Below are 27,113 nucleotides of genomic sequence, written 5' to 3' on the forward strand. Positions count from 1 at the left end.
AGTCCCAATACATACTATGTCAAATGCAGCATGCTTTTCTGGCTATTCTTGCCCACAGCTCTCTGGGCACAAGAAGATACTTCACATCAGCTGAGCCACAAACAGATGACAGCTTGACGGCTTGTTGACAGCTGTCAGAAGCGATGATGGATGACAGTGTACTTAAGTGACTGGTAACCGTCAAATAGTAATAATAGGAATATTAATTATTTAAGTCAACAAAATAATCTTAGCGATAGCCGGCAACAAAAGGGAATATCTAGTGTTTACAGTTTTTACTTTAAAGTTAAAGCTACATACATTGCAAAGTAACAACAGCAGAGCTCTGTGGGTTGATCTCTCTTTTTGTGAGCTCAGCGAATGGCGTTCTGTTTTATCTGCAAGTCAACGTATATGCGAGAAACACGGTCAAAGTTCAGGGCGCAGCATCATGAAGTATTATGTGCTGATTGTGTGTATACTGCATGCAGCAGTACGCAGTTTGTAAGGGCAGGTGCAGTACCTACTAAAACTAAAAAGTATGCAATTCGGAACGCAGCTAAAGAGTATAGAAGTGGATCGAGAGAGGGAGTCGCCCCCTTCTTCCTCTCTCAAACTCCAGACTCATCAAACTGTAACACTAGGCAGTGCTGATCAAATACAAAACCAAGAATCGCTCACTGTGTTGCCTACTTCTCACCTAAAATGTCTTCAGAAATATATTTCAGTGCACTCTTAAGCTGTAACATGAAATTTTGTGAACAGGAAATGGGCGCCATACTGTTTCCAGTGTTGTAAAAATGGAGGCTGACATAAGTGAGATCAAACTGAAGATTCTGTTACTGCATTGCCTATTTCTCACCTATTTCAAAAACATATTTTAGTTTTTGTTACCAGCCGGCTGCCATATTGTTTCCTATGTCAAAACGGACAAGCTTGCATCACGTCACCCACCAGTGGAAAGGTTTAGTGGTCTTGTGCAACTCAGTGCATTCTGGTAGCTGTAGGTTTTCTATCGTTTAGGCAAAAGTAAATACCTCAGCCCTTACTCTTTGTTTTCTCTGGTCATGTAGCACCAATTGCAAACGTATTTGCATTCTTCTACTGCATAAACAACCCAGTTTTTGAACCAAGACCATCTTCCCAGCACAAAAATACTTCCTTGATTTAATAGTGCATTTTTTTAAAATTTTTTTTAACCTTTTTTTTTTTTTCATTTATTTCATTTTCCACAAGGTTTGCAGGTGTACACGAACAAGTAACAGCGCATAGTTTTGAAGCAGTACTGTTCAGATAAATTTAAAAAATAAGAATGCAGCACCAAGCACGACACACCTTCTCCTGTACTTTTGTGACGGGAAGAAGACAAGTGTACATGTACAGAATAACAGGACAGACGCTTGCCTCTTCACACTGCTTTGCCCCAAATAGGCAGCCAACTGCATCCTGTCATGGAATATGTTGAGTTGTGAAATGGCCTGTATACAGTGCCAAATGAACAATTCCCATGGCGAGCTTTCCTTTTAATTAAAGCTCCACTCTGCTGGATAAATACACATCTGTTTCATTTAATTTTTACGGTAATGCTTGTGTAACACAGTAGGTTATAACGCTGTTATTCATCTTGTACTTCGCTGTAAATGTGTGAACATGATATCAGGAGACAGTCCAATTAGGGTTAAACGAGTACCATCGCCTCAGGACTGGGCACCAGGCCACTGCCAAGGAAAAAGCACCATCTTTTCAGCTGCAGGGAGGCTCTGTGGTTGTTGCTAACAAGCCTGTTTCTCACAAACAGCATTTGGTTTCTCCTCACCCCTGCTAATGGATTAGAATACCAATGTCCTTTCCACACAATAGAGCTCACAATATGACATTACTGATTTTATAAATGCATTTTCAAGACTGATTAATTTCTTATCACAACTATTTTCATTTGTTGTAAAGATAAGTTTCTGTGGTATTAAAGCTGTGTTTTCTCTCCTACAGTACAAACCACCACTAGAGGTTAATGACCTCTTTGAGGACATCAAAGATGGGGTGAAGCTTTTGGCTCTGTTGGAGGTTCTGTCTGGCCAAAGGCTAGTAAGTAATACTCGTTATTATTTTTTTTGTACAGGATTACATGTCGGGCCTGACTCTTACCTTTAAGATGATGCTAAAATGATTTACTGCAAAGTGATTTACACTCAATGTTAAGTGTGGGCCACCCTGTATGATAACCACTTAAAGTCATGAATATGTAAATTAAGGCACCTCTTTCACCTTGACACTCCCAAGTCATCCTGTACATGAGTGTGTATGTTACCTACACTGTATAACACCTCGCTGTCCTATTTATCTCATGGTTTAAAACAAGAAATCAGCCTACAAACTCAATACATTGCTTACATTAATTGTTGTGTCACAAGTTTAACAGTTTGCACAATTCTGCTCTGTGCTGTTAATTGGTCTTTAAAGCAATAACAAACATTTCAAAGCCGTTACTCCACAGCTAAGCAGTGAAGACACTGCCTGATAGTGACATGCTCAAAGAAGCAGTTCAAGTGTTGGGGATATCTGCTGTAGAGATGTCTGCCTTCTCTCTTGTAAAGCACTTTGAACCTTTGTTCTTAAAAGTGCTTTATAAATAAAGGTTAGGATTATTTATTATTATTCTGTCCAATATAATGGAACTAGATGGCACTCAGCTTGTGGTGCCCAAAGTGCCAAAAAATTACATTTGAAAAACTCAACAGCAATGTCTCTTTCCAGAAATCATGACCCGATTACTCAAGATGATCTACAGACCTTGTTTTGTTTCATGTAATTGTTTGCTTTACCGACCTACACCTGCAAACTGTATCACTGCACAGAAGAAGGTGTGCATCTACTTCTAGCTTACATAGCACCACTGAGTGAGCAAACGTTACAGCTCAGCCGAGGAGGAATCCATTAATGTTTATGTATTGTGCTATTAGTATTGTGCACGAGTCTTCATGTTCAAGTTCATGAGTAGATGAAGGCGATGATGTCTTGTGCGTGGTGTTACAGTTGGCAGTTGTATTTCGGTACAATGAAAATAATTCCTACATGAAACTGCTCACAACAAGGTCTTTGGATTATCTTGAGTAACCAGGTCATGATTTCTGGAAAGAGACATTGCTGTTGAGTTTTTCAAAGGGTTTTTTTTGGCACAATAAGCACCTTAAGCTGAGTGTCATCTAGTTTCATTATTTCTGAGAAAAAGCAGACAATTCTGAGGCAGATATCTCCAACACTTTGCAACTCACACCCAAACTGTATACATTTATACATAGCACTATAGGTATGAGGAAAAAATAAAAAAATAGTTTTGATTTTGTGGTGAACTGTCCCTTTAAGTACAAGCTCTACATTAAGTTAACTGGTTGCTAACATTCCCTTGTTGAGAGGAAAAATGTGTATTTTTGGTTTTGGGGTGAACTGCACCTTTAAGTTAAGGAGATCACCAGAGATTAATTGAATGCAACCAGTTGACTTCACATAATTCACATCATAAATTATTAAATGCTTAAATGTTTGATTATATCCAGTCTGTTGGAGAAAAATAGTTAACAGATGGTTAACTGTGCACTGTGAAGTCATAAAAAATCACTTAGTCAAATTCATAAAAAAAAGCAACAGCACCACTGAATCTAAATGCAGTACATATATATGTACAGATAGATACAATTCTTGTTGCTCACATTAAGTGTTAGATCATTGCACAGAAATATTGCAGAGACATAATTTAGATCTGAGACTCCCCGCTGTGAGATACTGCTGGCTCACTGGTGTCTCTCTTTCCTCTCTATCTCCCTGACACACACGCACATCTTTGCATGCTTGTGAGAACCCTCATTTACATAATGCATTTCCAGGCCCCTAACCCTGACCTACACCGTCACATATTAATGAACCTAACCCTTACCCTAACCTACACTTAACTTCAAAAACAAGTCTTAATGTTCAGCCAGTCCTTTGATGTAGAGAGGGCCTGCCAGAATGTCCTCAGAGTGCACAAATGCCCTCGTAATGATGCTTTGAAACTGAAATTGGTCCCCACAAAGACAGCAATCCAAGCACACACACACATATACTCTAGCCCAGACTGTGATAGGGATTTAGTAATCAGACCTGTCTTGAAACAAACTGCCATGTCATCTGTAGAGCTGTTACTTGGCAAATGACTCAGTTGCATGTCACGGTGAACACTGCCTGATGCGTTCAATTACTGCTGGCAGGAGTGGACCCCCGCTGGTATAAAATTAGCCAAAAAATTAACACAGATAGATCTTATTGGAGCTGGTTCTCTCTTGTGTTTAGGAGCTCAGGATTATATGTTTTCTGTTAAAGCAGCTTTGGCATTCACCAGTTAATTTATGCAAGAAAAGCCCCCGCTAATACTCTCAGGCCACTTTCACTATCTCACTGAGCAAGTAGTGGCAAACATGACCAACCAAAGTGAGTGGTTAATCAGCAGCTTATTTCTCACCGTGTCTCAAAGCAGCAAATGATTCAATGACGATGTCCTCAACTTTATGACGAGGCTTTCTCAGCGAGCTTGATTGTCACTCTCTGTCCTCTCTATCTTAAGCCCCGTGAGCAAGGTCGCCAGCTAAAGAGGATCCACTGGGTTTCCAACATCGGCACAGCGCTCAAATTCCTCGAAGGCAGAAAGGTAAGCTTCAATCATATCTGCTGTGTCACCTTTTAATGTTTCAAAGTATTTTTTACCTAACTAAATATCATATTAGAGTCTAGGGTATGACTCAGAGCTCATGAGAAAAAAGCTGTTGATTAGATATTTGTTAGTGCACATACGGTTTGTACAACATGCACTATGTTCAGAGAAGCAGCAGATAGAAATAGGACTTCTTGATTACATAACCTATCTCTAAATCCCTTGGCTGTATGAAGCCTGTGTCCCACTTTCATCCGGGTTCCCTGAGGACTGAGACTTACATTGTTGTGATCTCTCTCCCATCATGTGCGCCTTCAGTCTGTGTATCGAGGATCTCCGGTCAGTCGCCATTAAACGCCCTGTGTGATCACATACTGTATGCATTCTTTTCATTTAATGCACGATGTGTACTAAGCTTGGATACAGCCATTCTGTTTCCGTACATGTAGTCATTACGCTTCTCTACTGACATGCATTTTGATGCATTTTGACTGGAACACTAGTTACTGGTGTTTGTCTACAACTCTGAGCTGCTCAAACGTAGAAATGTACAGTAAACATGGCAATGTGTGGCACCTCTCCAATGCAAGGTTTGCAGTGCTGCTGTGGTGCCTCTGCTTCTCCTTTAATGCCTAGTTGAACACAATTGTCTTCTCTTTTCTTTTCTTTCCTTCTGGTTCACTTTTCACTGTGGCTGTTTCTGCCTTCCTGGTTTGGCTACATTACAATACTTACCTGCATCAAAGACCTGTCTTTGATGGCATTGAGCAAAAAAAAAAAAAAAAAAAAGCTTGCAATATTCTTTTGGACAGAATGAAATGTCCGGGGGTTTCTGTGGGTGAAAATGAAATAGAAAAATCTCCATTCCAGACGGTCTGCATGTGACTTATTTTCCAGAATAATCCTCTGCTTGGCTTTTGTTTCAGATCAAACTCGTTAACATTCATGCAACTGACATCGCAGATGGGCGACCATCAATTGTCCTTGGGTTGATATGGACCATTATCCTCTACTTCCAGGTAATGATTCATCTGATCCCAAAATCCTCAAACTAACTGTGCTTAATCCAGTGACTGCTTTCACTTCACTAGATTATGACACAAAATGCAACCTCAGATGGATGCCAAGAAATACTGCCATTTTTTTTCCCATATTGCTGCAATCAAAATGCAATCACTTTTTTTTCCCATTGATCTTGTTCTTCATCTAGATTGAGGAGTTAACCAGCAACCTGCCAGCCCTTCAGGCCCTTTCCAATAGCAACTCTTCGGTGGAGAGTATAGCCAGCTCTGAAGCAGGAAGCCCTCCCATGAAGCGAAAGGTGGTCAACAAATTTCAGGGCAATGCCAAGAAGGCCCTGCTCAGATGGGTGCAGTGCACAGCAGCCAAGTATGTCACTTTCAAATTACGTTTTTGGCCATTGTTACAATACGTTTATAGACATTAGTGCAGATACATTTTCTATATACTGCATAAGATACAGTTAAGATAGGGTCTAGATAAGGCTTTTGTGTTCCGCAAAATAAAAATGCATACGTATGTGTTTTCAGGTATCATGGAATTGAGGTGAAGGATTTCGGTCCCAGCTGGCGGGATGGTGTTGCATTCCAGACGGTGGTGCACGCCATCAGGCCAGACCTGGTGGACATGGAGGTGGTGCGGAGGAGGAGCAACAGGGAGAATTTGGAGGAAGCCTTTGCACTTGCTGAAAATGAACTTGGTATTCCTCGCCTGCTGGATCCAGAAGGTGCACTTGACCTTTCTTGCTGCTTGCATTAATGATTCTATTGTAATAGACTATTCAGACAAGATAGCATTGATAATGGGTGTTAAATAGTTAATGGTATACTTTGCAGGATTTTCCTAAAAAAAAAAAAAAAAAAAAAACAATGTATAGGAGTAATCCCTCTCAATTATTAAGGAGTGGAGTGGTGGAGGAGGAGTGTGTGGTGGTGTATTTATCTGCAGAGACTCTGCCGTCTGCCCATATTTCCTTATGTTTGCTTATTTTGCTGTGTTCAGGACGTTTGTGGGCACAGGTGAGGTCAGGCTTAATAAAAAAGTAGCAACCAGGTGCCAGATCGTAAACACCACACATCCAGGAGGAAGCTATGAAAATTGCGAACGCAGTGCTAAAAAAAAACGCAAATATACCAAGGCGAAAAGGTAATCTGGGGTTGGCTTTCACTTTCACTTTTGCCAGCGATACTGTTTACAAACAGTAACCAACAATTCCTGCATAGTATACCTTTAAGTGCTTTAAAGTCCACCAGTATTATGGGCTTAAAAACAGCAAATATACAGTATTAATTAGATTAATGACATTGTGTGAGTCTGTGAGTCCACATGAATGATCTTGACAACATTTGTGCTGAAAAGATCAGTAAAACCCTCCAGCGGATTAAAATGCTCTGTTTACTTGTGGCTCTGAGTTTTAGTCCGTGAAAGTGAAGAAGTCTGCAGTGACTCTGCAGTCCGGTCTTCACTAGCAGAGTGGTGATGCTTTATTGCACAAAGAGCTGCACTGAAATGTCTCTGCTTTTACGGGAGCTTGACCCTGATTTCGAGAAACATCAGGTCAAGGATGTAGATAAAAGTAGGCTTTTATAATTGGCTGTCAGGCCTGCAGAGATTTTTCATCTTGAGGAGGCATAATGCTTTTTTAACAATGTCAAATTGACTGATACCAAATTCAGATGCAAATACCAGACTTCATATCTGCAGGCATGAGGTGTTGAAAGTTAAATACTGACATGATTTTTGCAGGACTGAAAAACATCAGCATCAGCTAATTTTTATATGAAGTTTAATCCAGTGCATCATATGATGTTTCTGTTGCTCTGTAGATGTGGATGTAGACAAACCAGATGAGAAATCCATCATGACGTATGTGGCTCAGTTCCTCAAGCACTACCCAAACCCCCACCAATCTGAGACGGATGGACAGCAGGATGAGGTACTTTTTTATTACACTATTTATTAAGTACATTTAAGGCAGTCATACATCAGAGAATATCTGTGGAAAGATATCATTGTGTTATTAGGATATTTAACTCCATGTGCTGCTATTTTAATCATTAATTTTTATATACTGTTGCCATCCCCATTCCAAAAAATTCACTGTCAAAAATTGTTGTCTCCATCAGTCACTTAGACACAAAAACTTGGTTGCCAAGGTCGAAAAATACTGAAATCACCTTTTAACTGATGCTGATGCTTAACTGTTGGAAGCCTTTGCCTGCAGTTTTTCCATCCTTGCCATTTCATCACATGCAGCTCTCATGAATCACAATAATGGCAGCATGAACACAGCAGTAATAATCATCAAAATTTTGTTTCCCATCATCATCATCATTAATTTCTCCATCTACTTATTTTTTTTGTGTGCACATAAGCTGCTTCTTGGCTCAATTCCAACTTTTGCACTGTCAGTGCCAGTACTTCAGGTGAGAGTTCAGGTCATAGTGCTGCATGCTCTCTGTTTGGAGTGTACTCCCACCTCGCCCTCATCCCATTTCCCATCTACTTTCCCTCTTATTTCTCTTGCTATTCTAATGCATTGTGTGGTGTGTTTGCATCTCTTTGTGTGCCTTGCTGCTTTCCTGGATAGTTTGGTCCCCAAGATATAGAGCAAATGCTTGAGGTATGTTTCACTTAATTAATAGACTAACTCAGAGGTTTGAAGAAGATACTTGTATCCATATCCCTTTCCTTCTACCATGACTAATCTGTGCTAAAGTCTAGAGCTTGGAAAATAGAGAGATATCTCTGGAGTGTCACTTTGGTGTGAATTTCTCAGCATATTGGCATGCTTATTTAAAAAAAATAATTAAAATCAGTTTGTTAGTGTAACTCTAAGCTACATGTTCTCTGATTGTGACAGAGAGAGGAGCGGAAGATGCTGAGGGAGCTGAGGGTGTTTTTAGATCAGCTGGAGAGAGATGTGCTGCGGGCGCAGGGAGCAGAGGGAAACCTCACTGACAAATATCAGGTGAGTCAGGCCGGGAAAGACAAAGTACATTGTTATATAACACTCTGCTCTGACAAAGACATTTATCAACCCTCACCACGCTAATTTTATCTTTTTGTTGTAGGCATTCAAGAGCTTCCGTGTACAGTATGAAATGAAGAAAAAGCAGACTGATCCGCTGCTGCAGCCAGTCCACAGAGACGGCAAGCTGTCTGTGGACCAAGCTCTGGTTAAACAAGCATGGGACCGTGTGTCTGCCAGGGTAATTGTGCTGCATACCTCTACGTAGCATGAATAATTTATGACCAAGCCACAAAGAAAGTAGAATTAATTATGATAATTAATCATACCTAAACTAAACAGAACCTGAGAATAAATAATAGATTGTTCGTTATCGCTCATTATGCGTCTTTGCTTGAAGATTTCAGCGCCATAGTGAAAGTTATCATAATGAGAAAACCCTCTCTTCACTGGCTGCCAGTGAAAGTGCAGTGGGATGGAAGCATTTGAATAAGAGTTTGTTCAGAGAGGACGAGACGGGAACAGAGGAGGTTTTGTTCGTTGGACAGCCCGCTCTGTGGACATCCACAGCTCGTCCAGACTGGCATAAAACTTCTTTGTGGCCTGTTTGCTTGTGAACATGTGGAAATGTTTTGATCAGCATAGCCTCCTCTATGGCAGGATCTTGTTTTGGTAGAGTGGGTTTTTTAATGGATGTCAATTGCAGCTGCTAGACTGGCACATCCATCTGGACAAGTCCCTGCCCGGTCCTCTGGGAGTGATTGGAGCCTGGCTTCACCGGGCAGAGATGGCTCTGAGAGAGGACATTCCCATCCAACATGCTCATGAGGAGACAGCCAATGTTCTGCACAGAAAACTGGAGCAGCACAAGGTACTGTAACATAGTCGACCCTTGACTTTCAGTGTGCTTGGATATCAACCATGCTATTGCTGTGTCATGTATTCAAATTGTTTCATACAAGTGTTGCAAACAGGAAGGCTGAACGTTATTATATGTGATTACATTTTGCAGGAGGTGTTAAAAAACCTGGAATCGCACAGACAAACCTTCCAGCAGATCCACAGGGACAGATCAGTGAATGGGGTACCTGTCCCACCTGAACAGCTCCAAGATATGGCAGAACGGTAAGACCTTGTCACATTGAATATATTGAATTAATTTTATATAAAGTTTTTTTCATGAACTAAGTTGAACATTTTCTGTGCTTGGTCCTCCATGCCTCTTTGAATGATTGTTGAGGAGCTAGCTGACAGCCGACAGGAAAACAATTGCCAACTATAATGATAATTGATCTTTAAAGTAATTTTTCATTCAAAAATGGGAGAAAATACTGTTCTCAGTCCCTTAAATATGGAGATTACTGCATTTCTCTGTTTTATACAATATTAATCTGAACATCTTTAGGTTTTGGACCAACAAAACCAGTCATTTAAAGACATCTTCTTGGACCGGGATGGACATATTTCATAATTTTCTGACATTTCATAGACCAAACGATTAAATGATTTATTTAGAAAATAATTGGTAGATTCATCTATAATGAAAATAATGAATAGCTTGAGCCCCAGACTAATGAGCTTTTGTTGAATTTGCAGGTTCAACTTTGTGTCTACATCATCACATGCTCACTTGATTAAACTGGAATTCTGGGAAATGAAGTATCGACTGATGGCATTTCTTATGTTGGCTGAGTCAAAGCTGAAGTCCTGGATAATTAAGTACGGCAGACGGGACTCTGTTGAACTCCTGTTGCAAACCTACCTTGTAAGTGGAAACTAGTGGTCTTGTTGTAGTTGCAATATTTGACTGGCTCAGTGTCTATGAAACTGTTTCATCTGTATTTTCATATTTTGTGTTTCTATTCCAGAGTTTTGTTGAAGGCCACAGGTTCTTCGAGCAGTATGAGATCATCTTCACAGGCCTAAAACAAGCTGCAGAAGTTTATGTAAAGTCTGACAGTTCAAGTAAGACTCTTTTCTGGTTTATTACCAATTTGTTTGTTATGTGTGTATACATAAATCTGCTTGGGCTCATGGTAAACAGTCTTGTTATCGATTTCATGTTACAGGGTCTAAGACCTGTAACAAAGGTAAGTCCAAATACGGCCTGACAATCTTCAAAACCTTAACTTTGCCTGTCTCCTGAGCCGTTTCTTTCCGTAATTGTGGGGCTGCGCTTTTCTTTTCTAACATACTTTAATCCCCAGAAATGAAAAATCATAATACTGCATTATGCATGACAAAGTAACCATGATTGCATTAGTTGGAATGCTATTTCAGCACGATCTTTCTATCATAACAGACGCTAGCATCAACCCAATGGCCAAATGATCATTACACATAATCAAATGCTTTTTTTATACCTGAACAGTTAAAACCCGTATTGGTTTTAATTATACTGAACTAGTTCCACATTTAACTTGCAGTTGACGAAGCAGAAGGGGTAAGTAAATTCCTCAGTGATGCCACAGCTCAGTGGAAACATCTGGCTTTGGAGGTGCGTAGTGTTCGCAGCATGCTGGAGGAGGTGATCTCTAACTGGGAGAAGTACAGCAGCACAGTGGCGTCTCTGCAGGCCTGGCTAGAGGATGGCGAGCAGATGCTTAATCAGTCAGAGAATGCCAAACGTGTAAGTGCAATCACAGATACTGTAATTATAATTCTTGGAATATACAGCTTATATTTGAGCTGCTAAACTGTGTGAGGAATATTTCTTTAAATGGTAACAAATGTGCGTCACAGCAGCTTTGGTCTTTGTTTTCCTTTCCTCTTTCAGGATTTCTTCAGAAACCTTTCTCATTGGATGCAGCAGCACATGGACATGAACGATGCTGGGAACTTTCTCATTGAGACCTGCGATGATACAGTCTCACGAGATCTGAAGCAGCAGCTCCTCCTTCTGAACGGGAGATGGAGGGAGCTATTCGTCAAAGTCAAACATGTAAATCTCCTTTGAACAACTGTGCCCTGAAAAAAATATAATGATAGCTTCTGTTACATCAGCTTAAGTTTTCAAAATAAAAATTGATCCATTCTTTGTCCTCTGTTTCATTGGCAGTATGCAAGAGCAGATGAAGTAGATAAGTTGAGACAAGACTACCAAGATGGGATCAATACACTGAAAATGTTCATGGATGCAACCAATGAGAAGATGACTGCTCCTGTCCAAGTATCTTTCCTGAACGTCAGGGCCTTTGTTCAAGATGTTGAGGTGAGCAGCTGATTTGCCTCTCCTTGTTCTGAGTTTTTATGTCTCTTCTGGATAATTAAAAATCATTGTACTCTTTATCCCAACTCACTGTAGGAAATCAAGCACAAAGTGCCAGCTATGGAAGCCGCTTGTAAGGCAGCGAGCCGCACTGCCCAGCTGTTGACCAAAGACACTCCACAGGAGGAAGTTTCACAAATGATGGCTGTGATGGCCTCGATCAAAGAGCAGCTGAGCAAGGTGTGCATGTCATTATACAGTATGTTATACACTGGTTTAGCTTCTCGTCTTTCCCTTTTTGAATGTGCATGTATGTGTATACCATGGATATATAAAGAGAACTGGATGCAGCGTTTTGTTCATTCCTATGAAATCTGCTCAGTGAAGCATGAAGTGAAAAAAAACGTAGACATTCCAGGAATAAAATTACTTGGATCTTCCAGATCATTGGGCCAACAGAGCAGGCACACTAGAAACTTTCCCGGCAGAGCAACAGATTTCTGGTTTAGCCCTCTGCTTCTTTGAAATGGGGATAAAATGATTTAATCGTGTGGCTTTTCTAGATTTTCAAAATGTTATCCACTTGAATGGCCTCAATCCTGATTGTAAATTGAGTCATTTTTAGGGGCATTGTAATGTTAATAAAAATTCTACTTATTTACAGACATCTCTTTTCCAATGTAAGTATATGGGAAAAGGTCTTTTTGGGCCCAATGGCATCATGTGATGGAGGTTGTAGTTACACAGTTTGGCCACTATGTCAAATTGACAAAAAAGACAGTGCACCTCTTGGGGGCCTGGTGTATATGTGTGTGTTCATGCCCAGATGCCCAGTTTGTACTGAGGGTGCTCATAACTTATATTTTTTTCACAGTATTTATTGTTCCATTCAGATGTAATGAGGAGTCCTTACTTATTTATACCAAAAAATCAAACTTTTTTACATGTATGCAACATACTTTAGTGAGATATGGACTTAACAAAGGTGTTTTTTTTTGTTTTTGTTTTTATATAAAAGTAAACAAAAGCAAAATCAAACCTAACCCTAACTTAACCCTAACCAGAGCAATTTACATGAATATTGACCAAATAAGTTACCTTATCTTAACCAAAGCTCAAGCAAAGCTTAAATAAAAATGTGCAGGTCATTTTTGGTGCTGGACTCAGATTAAAATTAGCTGTATCATAACAAAATATAGGGTTGCCAAATTGCAAATTATAGGCAATGGATTGTTTTAAGAATATGTAAAACAGAGTTTATTGCTGGCATGGCAGTAAAGCCTCTGAAAAAAGTATTGCTATTTTCTGTGATTGATTTAAGATAAAAACAGCCTAAAACTCACCTGTGGTTTACTTTAATCAACATGCTTTCCTGATATCAGGTAAGGGAGAGATGTTTGCCTCTGCTGAGGGAGTCCCAGTCTCTGTTACCTCCACTGGAAGAAATGGAGAAGAACATCACAGGCTTCTACCAGGCTCTGGAGAAGGCCAGTCATATCACCAGCGACTCTGATGCTGAGTCACCAGTAGACTTCAAACAGAAATGCCAGGTACTAATACATGAGTTTCAATGTGATACTGCATCAGTTCTGTTGAATGGCTTTTATATGCATAGATAAATAAATTACATTGCATTTGTCGCCCATGTTTTAGACTGAAAAGCTTTTAGATATGAATAAATGAGCAAAACTCTGCTTGTCATTCAGGAGCTGGCAACCTTCACACATAGCTGTAAGAAGTGTCTGACAGCAATAGAAAGAAACCATCAGACCATCCAGAAAACAATGAGCAGCAGTAAAACCCTTCAGTACATGGACATGAGCCTTCTGCAGAAAAGAGTAGCAGACCTGCAGTCCTCCTCACAGGTACAGTAAACATCTAAAGCCTGCTTACAGATATGTTCATTCAGCCCTTAGAAATTTTTTAGTATTTAAAAATGATTTGTTTGTGTGTTTAGGGCATGATCAAGGAATCTACAGAGTGGCGGAAGCATGTGGAGGCAAACAGCAGCCTCATGAAGAGGTTTGATGAGTCGCGGGTAGAGCTGGAGAAGGTTCTTAAAATGGCACAGAACTGTCTGACAGAAAGAGGCAACCCAGAGGAGCTGCTCAAAAAACACACGGTAACAAAACTTGTGCAAGACTCAGGACAGTTTAACTGTCATGGGTTCACAATGCCATATATTGCTGTTCATACAATGTAACTTGTGTCACAGTCAGTCCTGGCACAACATGAATATATGCAGGATAATTTGTATGATTAAAATAGAGAATAGAATGATGCATGTAAATACAAGTCCTTTTACTGTGACACATGATGAGGTCTTGGTTGTTTTTCAGGAGTTCTTTGGTCAGCTGGATCAGCGAGTCTTAAATGCATTCCTGAAAGCTTGTGATGAGCTGACAGACATTTTGCCAGAGCAGGAGCAGCAGTCGCTACAGGAAACAGTCAGGAAGCTGCACAAACACTGGAAGGTTAGTGCCTTAAGTAGTGCCATTTTCTATGTGCAAGGAACCATTTTCATTATATATTTTTAATGATGTTAAAGGGAAATTAAAGGGACAGTTCACCCTTAAATCACCTGTTAAAAACGAATAATAATAGTGATAATGTATAATGCCAGTCCCAATAATTTCTTCTTTTTTTTTTTTAAATGAATACAAATAAAGAAATTCGTATGGCGCTTTTCAAGTTCAGCTGAAAAGTTGCTTGAAACAAACCACACACATAGCTGTTAATCTGGCCTCATAATTACTTTATTTCTCATTCCCCAGGATATTCAGACAGACACCCCCTTTCACCTCCTGCACCTTAAAGTGGAGGTGGAGAGGAGCAAGCTGATGGGGCTGCTGCAGGAGTGCCAGGCGGAGGTAACCAGAGAGAACCGCCACCTGGCTGGCATGGGGAGCGAGAGGCTCATCAAGGAGCACAGGGTGAGCACAGAGTGGCTGCTCGGCTGGCTGAGTTTCATGTATTGATTAACTCAGTGTGAAATAATTCAGTGCAAATTCACTGCTGTGTAGCAGCATGGGAAGATTTTGATATACCCGATTCCAAAGAACTGAGATCCTTCCAGTGTCGAGGAAATACTCAATCAGCAGCGTTTTGTTGTCTTACTGTCACATCTGTTAATTTTTTTTACTACTGTGTGTAAAACACGAGCACACTTGATTTCTGATCGCCAGGAGTAAAATCCATGCTGACCAGTGTTCATGGTGTTCATGGTGTTCACTTCTATCACTTCACTTCACAACCAAGTAATTGTTGTTTTGTTTTTACTTTAGGCCTTCTTTAGGGAAAAGGGTCCCCAGTCCATCTGTGAGAAAAGGCTGCAGCTGATGGAGGAACTTTGTCAAAAGCTCCCTGAGGGTGACCCTGTCCATCAGACCCTGGAGACAGCGAGGAAGGATTTCTCTGAGGTCCGAGAGGAAATTGAGAACACCCATCAGAAGCTAATGCAGCACCCAGATAAATGGAAGGATTACAACGCAAGGTAAAGCAACTACTCTCATCTTAGTGGAGTCCTCTTTTAGTGCTGCCAAGAGTCCAACCTTTTGGCTGTTTTAGTGCTGTTGCAACAATAGAGGAATGTGTTGCTCATTCACCAGGCAGTGTCCTGCATTCATTACATATCCAAACTAATCATGTTTAAATTCTTTCAGTCTCTTGAGATGAGGAACGACATAGTTGAGATGCGGAGTTTATTGTGCATATGGTTGTAACAGATCACAAAATACAAAGTTTGTCAAGTGTTACTGAAAAGCAAATATTCTTTATTCTGCTTCATGTTGTCTTCTTGCCAACACACACAGCACATCAGTACGCAACACAACAGGAAATACAAAGGAGCCTAAACCAGATCATTCATAGCTCTTGAGGTTGCCACCAAGTCCTCATGTGTAATTACATCTTGAGGAGTTATCATTAGCGGTTGTAAACCCTTGTAGCTCCCTGAAGCAATAGTTCAGATTTTTTGAAGTGGGGTTGTATGAGGTACTTATCTATAATCAGTATATTACCTGCAGTGGATGGCCCGAAATTGAAAAAGTAGGCAGTAGTACCACTATGAAAAGCTTCCAAATGTACTGCTGTGGACTGGGGCTGCAGCAAAATGCATTTTAGCCACCTGAAAAAAATATTATCAGTTTAAATGTAGGGTAGATTTAGAATATTTTCATTGGTTTACCTTGCTATCAGACAGCCCATTCTGATAGGGAACTGAAGCTGTTATAACCATCTTTTCAAAGCCACCAGACTCCTTTGATTAAAGGAGTAGTTTTACTTCTCAAAAGATGACAATTGCTGATCTACCGCTGCCTTGATTGGTTTGTGTTGTTGTTTGACTTGGTGATTTCCAAACTAACAATTTAAAATACCAAAATCACACAATAAGACAAACAAATTAACTGATCAAGGCAGCAGTAGACCTGCAACTCCTGTCTTCTGCGAGGTAAAATTACTGGTTTTGTCAAAGGTGTCTGGTGGCTTTGAAGAGAGCATAGCTAACTGCCTCAGTTCCCTGTCAGAAAGGACTGTTTGAAGGCAAGGTCAAGCAGTGAAAATATTCTAAATATAACGTACATTTAAACTGATACAGACTTTTTTGGTTGCTAAAATATGTTCGCTGCTGCCCCTGTCTACAGCAGTAGATAGCTTAGCTTCCATGGCTGTGCTCCTGTCTGCATGGGGTGTGCCAAACGCTAGCTACTATAGGGGAAACACTGACTATGGATAAGTACCACTAACATCTCCATTTTAAAAGAAATTTGAACTGTCCCTTTCACCTTTGGATGTAGATTTAATAGACCTCAACAGAGAAAAATATCTCTTTAGTCTGTCGATTATTTTCAAGCACTAATATGATTTTTCTGTAATTTTTAGTTTTAAATGTTTTTTAATACATATCTGGTAGATGGATGGGTAGGAAAATTAAATTAAATGAAAATAGCACTGAGTTTATTGGTGATTCAACATTTCTATTGTGGTTTGTAAAATACAAATAGTATTTTCACAAGTATTCTATGGATTTGGAGATATATTGTGTTTACATTTTAAGGATGTTTTCATGAATTATTGATTTTTTAATTGTCAAATACATTTTAGATGTGGCTTTCCTTTTTGATAAGTCGTTACAGCCTGAGGCTTTAGGTTAAAGATGAGTTGGTTTTATTTGATGCCTGATGAAGGTCCACGACCGAAACAACTTGTCTCTAAGAAAGTCTTTCTTTTTTTTCACAAGAAATTGCTCCTGAAATCTTTTTGAGTTTGTCGTAAAATTTCCCTGTCGTGATGCGAAACAGGTATGCTGAGCTCTCCTGCTGGCTTATATCTAAAGAGAGCCAACTGAGGCTGCTGAGAAACCGAGCCAATGACCCTAAAAAATATGGCCAGGTGAAGGCTACCATCATGGTGAGTTATCACGTACAGCACACCCGACAACCCTAGCACTCCCCTGACAGTCACCTTCTCACCTCCTCTGTGATGTGTCACTTGTGATGTGTTACTGGCTCGTCAGTGTCACTGCTGAGGATACTGTAAAAACACTCAGATGACCACATGGGCTGCATCACTCTTTTGTTGTGTGCAGGAGCTGAGGAATGACGCAGAGCTACAGGAGGGGAATCTGAGCTGGCTGAAAGCTCGTATGGCCGTACTCATTGAGATCTGTGCTGACAGCGATGCCCAGAGGCAAGGAAGTGCGCTGAGCAAGCTCTCCACTGATTTCAAGGGTCTTCTTGCTTCTCTCTTTGAGGTAGGTCAATGTTTCACTTGTTTTATTAAGGTACCAGACATCTTATCCCTCCTGGGAATCTACAGTATACTGATTATGTCCCCCTCCACTTAAAAATTAGTTTGTCTTATGTTAATGTCCCCTAAAATGTCTGAGTATACTGACTTGTATCTGTGCAGTGTTTGTCATTAAAGAGGTGTTTTCACATTCCTTTACTGAAGGGAGAACTGTCTATGCACTGCCTTAAAATCTGAGCTTCAGATGCATACTTAGGGCACTATCATATAATTTATAGGTAAAATCTGTGTATGATTATGCTGAACTGGACATACAGTTCATACCCCAGCATCAGTCCTTCATGTTTGTTCTTATACTGTATTCTTGTCTGTTATATCTTCCAGGCTGAGAAGATGGTGCTGGCTATAGGGGACTGTGTGCAGTTCAGGGAAGAGGTACAAACTACTTTGGATGATCTCGTCCAGGGGCAGAAAGAGGCTCAGGCCGAGGTCACCAAAATATTGGATTGTCCAACTGTGAGAGAAGCCCAGCAGCTACTTCTCGTCCACCAGGTACTGTAGGACTTTCACAAAAAATGAAATAGAAGTTATTTGAATTTGTGTTGGAGGCAGAGTTTACATATAGGGCGAACTTTAAATTAATTTCCATAGATAAACACTTGTTTCCTTCTTCCCATAGCAACTGTTGAAACGCCTAAAGATGAAGAGGAAGGACGTCCAGCAGCTGATCACCAGAGGTCAGCAGCTCCAGGCTGAGGAGGGTTTGGGAGAGACTCTGCAGCAGGACCTGCAGAGTTTAGAGAACACACTCAGCAAAATGGAGCAGAATATGGATTCACAGGAGCAAAGCCTCGAGGTGAGCAATGTTAACTAAGGCAGTGATTCAGGAAACATTTGGGACAGTGTTAGTGAATAACATTTCACAGTGGATTAAATCAGCACTGTTGCTCTGAATAATAACCTGCAGCAACAAAATTTAGAATAAAGAATGATTTTGCTGCAGCCTGTCTTTGCAAAATATTAGCACAATGTCACGAACAGAGAAGGTCTTTACTTTTCCTTCTTACAAAAACTCACAGGGTGTCTTTTTTTTGCTCCTATTAGTTACTGTGAATGTAAGATGTGATCAATCACTGTCAGCCTCTGAGCTGAATCCTGACACATTTCATCTAATGATCAATTTACTTACTAAATGATGACATTAAGAATCACCTCATTCACTAAATACATGGCCTTTGTTGTGTGATATTGTCACGTCTCAATTGGGCTGGACCCAAATGCAGCAGGCGGACAAGGTCAGGTAAGTTTACAATGTTTATTGAGTCAAAGGGGGGTATTAGCTGGCAGGCGATGACGGCGGAGTGCGGGGCAGAGGGGGTCCGGTGTGGCGTGGCTGGCAGCAGGAGATCCTGGACAGAAACAATTATTAGTTCCAGCGGGAAAAAACAAAAGCAGGCAGAGGCTAAGCTGGGCACAAAACAGCAAACTAGGAGCTAGACGTACTACCGTAAACGGCAATGATCCAGCGGTGTGTTGATTACTGCTGGGCGGCCGGTGTGTTGATTGAGAGAAGAGAGGGGAGGGAGAGAACAGGTAGAGAGACAAGAACAAAAACACACCAGCCATACACCCACTCACTCAAATGACTGAAAAAACAAAAACAAAAGCACACACACACACACACACACACAGCATCACGGAGGACGGGTCGTGACAGATATTGTGCCTCTGTCCTTTTCTTCTGAATGTTATGTGCTTATCTGTGATGTTTTGATGCTGTTTTTTCCACTTTTTGTACATCTTGCTTGTTTCTTTTAATGTATAAAATCAACCTGCTCATGGAGTATAAATGAAAAGTACCCTTTTGGCTAACTCAGACATACAATTACATGATTTTTTTTATCTCAGTCAGGCACAAGCGTGTGTGTTTGTGTGTGCAAGTGTTTGTATCTATTGGTCCGCAGCTAACCTTGCAAACTACAGGACCAATCAGTCTAATATTTTGTCTGCACATTTACGACAGTTTGCTTAAGCATCTGTTGTGGTTGTGTTGATTTAACAGTTGTTGGAAAACCTGTTTAACTGACTGTTTTATGCCGTCATTGACTCCTCACTCCTGTTATCTGGCCGATAGGGGCGGCAAGTTTTCCAGAGATCAGCTTGTTTTTCTGCTTAAATTGGGTTTATTGTTGTTATTTCCCACTTTGTTGTGCAGGGGCCTACAGACAAAGGTAATACTGTTAAAAGTCCACTTAAGGACGACATGGATCAAAGATTTTTTGCTGGGGTTTAGTTATTAAAAATGCGTTCATCCTCATAATTATATTGTATCTATATTTCTCATTGAGTGGCAGTCGGCAGGAAAACTCAATCTGCTCTGTGCAAAGTGCCATGACTCCATCAGAAATAGATGAGGCGTGTATTTCTGGGATGCTTCTGAAACATGCTGCGCTGTGTCTGCTGGAATGACAAGAATTGTTTAGAGTGGTTGCGATCAGATTGGGCGGCAACTTGGTAGAGATCGGCGCTCTACTGAGAGCACTTTCCTAGTTTTTACAATATTTTTTATTAAGATCTTTAAACACATACAAAACATAATCAAAAATGGAAGTAAAAGCCTTGTAAAATGGTCAGCTAAATAAGCTGTTGAATCAATATGAAATGAGAAGAAAACAATAAGCAGAAGTAGGGATGACATTCATGGTAGTGGGATATTCTTATTTATATTTGGACATTTTGAGACATGATTCTATATACTTTTTTTTGTATTTCCTCTTAATATATGTCGGTCTCTCTAGAGCAAGGAAGGCTGCAGTCTCCTTTAACCATAAGCTCACATAGCCTATTTGCATATTTTTCCAAAGAGAGCAATCTTTCTCCTGCCCTGAAGAAGTCTTATGTCGATCAGCATCGACTGCTTAGAATTAAATTCACTCGGTGCATGCCTAAAATGCATAGCTTTGCTTAGAGGGGAACATTGCACTATCTACTATCTGGGTTATGACAATTACATCACACTGATGTCGATTAATGTTTGTTGTTTCTTATTAATAAATGACTTCAGTCAAGGACTATATTAAAGCAAACCCTGACAGGTTTGTGAAACATTTTGTGGCCATGCGAAGAAGAAGAGTGATTTCTGTTAATGCAGTCGGCCCTGGAGATGCAGCATTTGTGGAAAATTGTCCTGAATGGAGGCTAGAGAGGTCTGATTGATGTTTTCTGCTGGAAGGACTTGCCCTCTGAGGCTCTACAGTTCCTTTAGAGGATAGTGATGCAGTGACTCAGTAATCACACTCTTGATGGTGCTTTTAAAGAATGTAGACAGGAAGGAGGGGGGGAGTGTTGAAATGGAAACTTTGTCGGGCTTTTCTGTGTCAGGGAGGATTCAATATGGATCCAAGCAAAAGATTCTATAGGAAACATGCACACCAATAAACCTGATGCTTCTGACTGTGCAGCAGAACCAGTGCTGCAGCACCACTGGGGCGAGGTACCTGCAGAATATTAGCTGTGCTAATATGCTGACTCATCACTGTTGCTGATAAAGCCAAACATGGCGATGTCATTTGCATACTTAATGTTGTTATGTGTCAGTGCTTTATTTTGATGGTGATGGTGATGTAGGATTACTGCCATTAGAAAGTGATTATTTTCCTGGTAACAGTGATAGTAGGAGGTCCAATTTGCTGCCAAACGATTGCCATTTGACAAACATGCCTAATTAGTCTCTTCTACCCGTTTTGGATCTGCGATACTTTGTTTTATAGGTAAAGCATCACATGAATAAAGCTGATGTGATTTATTTTCAATAAATTTGGGGCATTGTCATCCCTAGGTTACACTGGCAGCCTGGCAGGAGTTTGACAGCCAGCAGGAGGCAGTGCATGAGTTTGTTAATAAGGCACGCTCAACGATGGAGAGAGACCTGAACTTCAGCAGCCCAGAGAGCCTGGCTGTTGAACTTGACCAGGCCAGAGTAAGTAAAGTTTGTGTCAACGCCTGCGGACAAAGTCTGTGGTTTACCCTTGACATTTTTTCTCCTGGAAGTATAGTAGCTGAATTGAGAATATGACCAATATTCTTTGCTTTGTAAACAGGTGTTGTTGAAGCAGTGTGAAGCAGAGGCCTCACATATGAACACCTTGCTCAAGAGAGCAAAAGAAATCCAGCTGGGTCCAAAGAACAAGACTCTGCTTTTACAACAAGCTCGTTCCCTCAGTGAGCAGGTGGACAAAGTGGAGACCGGGCTCAAAAAAGAGTACGATGATGGATTTTATTCTTGTTGCTTTTGCTAGATAATGTTTTAGTGTTTCTAAAAACATCATAGCTTTAGTCTAATAAGATGCTGGACATTGCAACACCATCAAAATGTATTTTTTCAAATTACACAGGCTCATCTGAATGTCAATTAAGAATATTTTTTGTGATAAATTACCTGCCACAATCTCAAGGACCCAGATGTATAAATGCAATTATCTGGTACTCTATATCTTGCATGATTGTCAAGGTAAATTTACCACTATGACTTAGCCAATTTTTATCTTGTTCTTTCAGTGTCAAAACTCTGGAGGAAATGAAAACTCAGTGGGATCAGTTTGGAGCTGGGTTTGAGACCTTTTCCTTGTGGATATCTGACAAGGAGAAGCAGCTGGATGTACTGAAATCTTCTACTCTGCCTCTTGAGCAGCAGATCAACACAGTAAAGGTACAGTAGTGTGTATTATAAAGCTCCAGCTATCTTACACCATCCCCTAGTCTGACTCACAGGATGTAGACTGTGGTTATAAGCGTGGCATTGGCTACCTATTTTAGAAAGACTTCTCCTCTCCTTCTCCTTTCGAGTAATGCTGTTGCTACGTGAAACTAGTCTTGCATAGTCTGACCAATCTCCACATTTTGTTTTAGTGCTATGTGTAAACAAACAACTCCAAGCTAGCAACCTACACGCTAAGAAATCTTTTCAAGGCCCCATGAAACGGAAGTTGGAGCATCTTTTGTGTCTGTACTGTGACGTATTCCCAGGGCAAACAGAATATTTTAGCCATGTACAGTTAAAAGAGGGCTTTAAATAAACTTTCATATTTGATTTGACTGCTAAAGAGTGACCAGGCTTTAAGTTTAGCATGATGCGGAGCTACAACAGACTGTTGGCTCCACACAAACCTCAGGTTAGATCAAAAGGAGAACTAGGGAGTGATGAATGAATTAGACTTAACCACATTGTTTTGGAAATGAGAACAAAGGTTTTGCTCACAAATATCTCTTCCTATCTCTTTTTGTATTGCCCTGTTGGTTACACAATTGATGAAGTGCGGTTTTATATGACCAGTGTGGCTAGCCATTTGCCCAAAGTCTCATTTGATTAGATTAACTTTTGTAAAAGCCTGAGCGCAGGATGAGCCATCAAACATTTGAAACCATTTTACCTTGTTTTACAGAAGGAGAAGAGTCATATATTTGACAGAAAACAAGAGATAAATGAGCAATTAACACAGGGGCACAGGATTAAAACTGGAAAAATGAAGTTTTACATTTAACCAGGACTTTAATGTTTTATGTGGCGTTTTCTTTTGCAGGAATTTGACCAGTTTAGTGCCAGGGCTTCCCTTCCCATGTGCAAATGTTCCACAAAAAAAAGTTCCTTCTAGACACTATTTTGAAAGAGCACCATCACTGCATCTGAGCTTAGTGCCGCCCAAGACAATAATGACTGGTTTAAAGAAATACAAACAAGCCAGAGCGTTTAATACCCTAATCCAGAATTATGATGGGTTCAGCCAGACCTTTCTCCAGCGCCAGATAGGTCTGGCTATGTGGGACTTGTCATGCCCCAACAGTAACCTTAGCCAAGACAAGTCCGTGTTAAGGAGCCATTGGTGTTAGAATGCTACAGCGCAAGCTTTCTTTGTATGAGTGCTGATGCACTGTCTCCATTTTAACACCTGCATCAGCCCTCTGACTTCAACACAAATAGAGAAGAGGAACTGTTCATGAAGGCTGTGGTTGGTGTTTGACTTTGCAGTTTCAGTGCTGACTGACAACCTCTAACTGTCACGAAATACTAATTAGACACTCGTTTGCTTTTAGGATGGGATGTAGTGGTCTGTTCACACTATGAGTGACTAAGCTAAAGTGTGGTCAGCTATATTGTCGCCAAGTTGCCGGTGAAGTGTTCCTTAAACGCTCGTTGACAGAGTTGTGATGTGTTCATACTACCGGTGACAAAGCAACAGGTCACAAACATATGACCGGTTGATGCTTTACAGCGTCATTGGAGTGCTGAAAAAAGTTGAGGCCAGTTCAACTTTGATTTGTAGCTTGTCATACCTGTCACACTGTGACAAGGCATCAATTTATAGCTTCATGTTATTCTCTTCCATTGAAAATGGCTTGTTGCCTGTTGCTTTTTCATTGGTACTCTCAACAGCATGACTCTTTAGTAAGTAAGCCTATATGTAAGCACTTGTGTTTTTGACAGCTCTCATTATTATTTTCCCTATTCACCATACATACACCAAGAATATGTTTTCATTTGTTTTGGTTGTGCTTGTAACGGTTGTGCTTGTGTTTGGGAAGTTCAGTGGGCCAAAGTAGCCAGACCTGGATACTGTTTATTTAACTACACTGAATGCTTCCTCTTCATGTCCAACAAAACTCCACAGAGCTTCACCTCCAATGGACAGTTATAAAAGAAAGCTTTTTTATTGTTTTGCACATGCAGGCTGTTGGTGCAGAGCTTCAGGAGCGAGCTGAGGTTCCTTGTAAACTGGAGACAGATTCCCAGGCTCTAGCCCAGTTTGTATCCTCAGGGGAGGCGGCTCGCATCAAGGCCCGTCTGACCCAAATCGGCAGGTACTGGGAGGAGCTGAAGGAAAGCGTACAGCAGCTTGATGGACAGCTGGAGGAGAGCTCGTCTCACCAGCAGAAGTTTAAAATTACCCTCGGGGAGGTAAATAAGCTTGTGGATACTTAGTGTATTTTTTTTAGAATATTGCAAAAGCATACAGAATTTGATCTTGTTTCTCTCTTAGGTGCAAACATCTCTCAGTGAGCTTCATACAAAACTGCAACATCCTGTCAAATCCTGCACCTCCTCATCAGAGACCTACAAAGCTCTTCAGAGCCACATGGTATTTAGTTGTTTTTATCTTTGAAAATACTACACTTATAAAGAAACGTAAAGTAGTAAAAATAAACTGCAAAGCATAATTCAGTACCAGCCATCATCCAGCTCACAGTTAATGCTGTGTGGGTCACTGTCTTGTGTTTTTGTTGTTCCCTAGGATGTCTGTCAGCATCAGGAGAAGCTGAAGGGAACCTTGCTGTCGCTGTCAGCCGGTGCCCGCAGACTCAGTGACAGAGAGCAAGCAGAGAGGACAGTGACAGAGCTAAACAACAGCTATGACCAAAACATACAGCAAGCAAAGGACAAACAAAGCATGCTGGAAAACCTGCTTTCCCTTTGGCAAAAGTAAGAGCTATCTAACAGATTAATTTAATATATGTAGGATTTTGATATGTGAATAAAAGCAATGTTAATAGATAAATGGGGTCACTGGCTTATCCTGTATGGTAGATACAGTATGAAGTGGTGAAAGTGATGTAAACAGTGTAAGCTGAAAAATAAATCTGAGACACCAGTGTTTTTGTTGCTGTGTTTCAGGTATGAGAAACAGCATTCAACTTTTGTTTCCTGCTTGGAAAGAAGTGAATCTGCATCTAAACCGGAGAGTCATTATCTGTCAGCTGACAAGGTCAAGCTCCACACAGAGCTACAAGATTTACAGGTACAATACATATGCACATAACCAAGCATTAACCTTAAACTAATTTGCAAATGAATAAATAGATGAATAAATGGTTAAAAATAAATGGTCCTTGGTAAGGATCTGTTTTTTTTTGTTTTTTTTTTTTAAGAAATGTATCTTTCTCTTGCAGGCCTTGCACTCTGAAGTCCAGTCTCTCCAGCCCGCTCACACTGAATTAGTTTCTTTGGGGAAATCTTTGTGTCCGACTGCACCAGAAGACAGAGTGAAGCAGCTGAATGATGAGCTGGAGACCCTGCAGAGGAGACTGCATGTTCAAAATGAAGTCCTCCCTCAAAGGTAAGATAATCAAACACAAAACCTTTACTCTATTTTTTATTCAGGTCACACATACACATGCTGTTCCAAGGACCCGTCTAATGAAACAGGCCCAGCATAGTCAGTCTATTGTTATTTACAACTGTTTCACAAACCTAGATATTGGTGGAAGTCCTAAAGCTGGTTATCACACGCGTGTTTACACATGAAGGAGATGACAACAACTTAATTTGTCATACATCATTGTATTAAGAGCTGCAAATTGGATATAATATAGAAATATTTATCCCATGTGGAGTTTGTCCTGCAGCTGCAAAATGTAACATGACTCCACAATGTAAATGTATATAGAATACAAGTAGATTTTAGAGTATGTCAGTACCCTGACTCACACAAATGTATTCAGTATGTACGACACACCACAGATTAATGATACACAGTTAAATATAGTGTATCAGTGAGGGGACATAATGTGTGTCCATTTGTTCCCCAGAATCAAAGAGCTTCAGAGCCACCTCTCACTGGTGGAGCAGTTTGACCAGGCCCTGCTCAAATTCTCCCAGTGGAGTGAGACCATGCTCTCCAGTCTGCACTCAGCCTCTCAAGTCAACATCAGCAACCTGCAGTCTGCCACTGCAAAAGTAAAGGTAAGAACCACACAGTCATTGTTCTTTCGTTCATGCATGCAGGGTGCTGCTCCTTTCAGAAGCCACTGAGTCATTTGGTCAATGAATAGCATCTTGCTTAAGAGTGTAACTGATCCTCTATCAATTACCTTTTACAGGAGACCCAGGTGGCCTTACAGAAGCAGTCCAGTGTGAAACAGAGCTTGGAGCAGCAGACCGAGAAGCTCTGTCAGTTCTGTGAGCCTAGTGATGCCCAGCTCCTCCGCAGCAAAGCAGACGGCTGTCTGCAGCCTTATGTGGAGGCCCAGAGCATAGCTGAGCTCCAGTTAGAGTGCCTTGAAAGGCTTGAGGCTTTCCTGCAGACCCACGGTGTGGCAGCAGGGGTGTTGCGGGGTCTGAAGCAGACTGTGGAGAGTGCTGGGAGCTGGGACCGTGGAAGAGTAGAGGAGCTGCAGCAAGAGCTGGCCACTATTGTCCCAGACATAAGCCAGCTCGAGACTCTAGCCGTCAATTTGGACAGCAGCCTCTGCAAAGGCCATCTCCACATTGGTGCTGATGAGGGCTCTCGTAAGTCATGCCGTATGCTGGCTGATTCACTCAGTGCTGAGCTGGATGCAGTGAGGAACTTGCTAGGTACGAAGCAGAGTGAAGCAGAGGCTCTTGGGGCCCTGTGGACCTCATTTAGACAGCGTAAAGAGCAACTGCTCAAAGCTGTGGAGGACATTGAAGAAAAAGCTGACCACCAGAGCTTCAAAGAGCCCAGCCTGCACGCACTACAGCAGAGGTAAGG

The 27,113-nt window shown here is 40.9% G+C and overlaps 1 protein-coding gene across 10 annotated transcripts in view; it reads left to right on the top strand.

Annotated features, from left to right (window-relative positions):
* The window catches only part of syne1b (spectrin repeat containing, nuclear envelope 1b), a 99,179-nt gene that overhangs the window by 14,821 nt on the left and 57,245 nt on the right, over positions 1 to 27,113 (top strand). For 7 of the 10 annotated variants that reach the window (XM_078175209.1, XM_033642703.2, XM_078175215.1 and 4 more), the window contains exons 3-40: positions 1,969 to 2,064; positions 4,577 to 4,660; positions 5,590 to 5,682; positions 5,874 to 6,052; positions 6,214 to 6,410; positions 7,510 to 7,619; positions 8,274 to 8,306; positions 8,547 to 8,654; positions 8,758 to 8,895; positions 9,361 to 9,525; positions 9,667 to 9,779; positions 10,251 to 10,419; positions 10,523 to 10,619; positions 10,724 to 10,744; positions 11,081 to 11,283; positions 11,431 to 11,595; positions 11,713 to 11,865; positions 11,959 to 12,102; positions 13,245 to 13,412; positions 13,569 to 13,727; positions 13,820 to 13,984; positions 14,202 to 14,336; positions 14,637 to 14,795; positions 15,147 to 15,355; positions 17,163 to 17,271; positions 17,450 to 17,614; positions 17,995 to 18,162; positions 18,290 to 18,466; positions 21,449 to 21,589; positions 21,711 to 21,871; positions 22,168 to 22,318; positions 24,335 to 24,562; positions 24,645 to 24,743; positions 24,897 to 25,084; positions 25,277 to 25,400; positions 25,552 to 25,718; positions 26,191 to 26,344; positions 26,482 to 27,107. In XM_078175209.1, coding sequence (XP_078031335.1) covers positions 1,969 to 2,064; positions 4,577 to 4,660; positions 5,590 to 5,682; positions 5,874 to 6,052; positions 6,214 to 6,410; positions 7,510 to 7,619; positions 8,274 to 8,306; positions 8,547 to 8,654; positions 8,758 to 8,895; positions 9,361 to 9,525; positions 9,667 to 9,779; positions 10,251 to 10,419; positions 10,523 to 10,619; positions 10,724 to 10,744; positions 11,081 to 11,283; positions 11,431 to 11,595; positions 11,713 to 11,865; positions 11,959 to 12,102; positions 13,245 to 13,412; positions 13,569 to 13,727; positions 13,820 to 13,984; positions 14,202 to 14,336; positions 14,637 to 14,795; positions 15,147 to 15,355; positions 17,163 to 17,271; positions 17,450 to 17,614; positions 17,995 to 18,162; positions 18,290 to 18,466; positions 21,449 to 21,589; positions 21,711 to 21,871; positions 22,168 to 22,318; positions 24,335 to 24,562; positions 24,645 to 24,743; positions 24,897 to 25,084; positions 25,277 to 25,400; positions 25,552 to 25,718; positions 26,191 to 26,344; positions 26,482 to 27,107 — 5,921 coding nt within the window. The remainder of the gene's footprint in view (positions 1 to 1,968; positions 2,065 to 4,576; positions 4,661 to 5,589; positions 5,683 to 5,873; positions 6,053 to 6,213; positions 6,411 to 7,509; positions 7,620 to 8,273; positions 8,307 to 8,546; positions 8,655 to 8,757; positions 8,896 to 9,360; positions 9,526 to 9,666; positions 9,780 to 10,250; positions 10,420 to 10,522; positions 10,620 to 10,723; positions 10,745 to 11,080; positions 11,284 to 11,430; positions 11,596 to 11,712; positions 11,866 to 11,958; positions 12,103 to 13,244; positions 13,413 to 13,568; positions 13,728 to 13,819; positions 13,985 to 14,201; positions 14,337 to 14,636; positions 14,796 to 15,146; positions 15,356 to 17,162; positions 17,272 to 17,449; positions 17,615 to 17,994; positions 18,163 to 18,289; positions 18,467 to 21,448; positions 21,590 to 21,710; positions 21,872 to 22,167; positions 22,319 to 24,334; positions 24,563 to 24,644; positions 24,744 to 24,896; positions 25,085 to 25,276; positions 25,401 to 25,551; positions 25,719 to 26,190; positions 26,345 to 26,481; positions 27,108 to 27,113) is intronic. The other 3 variants (XM_078175210.1, XM_033642713.2, XM_078175211.1) reach the window with 2 other exon arrangements.

Source organism: Epinephelus lanceolatus, chromosome 15, assembly GCF_041903045.1.
Source record: "Epinephelus lanceolatus isolate andai-2023 chromosome 15, ASM4190304v1, whole genome shotgun sequence".
Taxonomy (NCBI): domain Eukaryota; kingdom Metazoa; phylum Chordata; class Actinopteri; order Perciformes; family Serranidae; genus Epinephelus; species Epinephelus lanceolatus.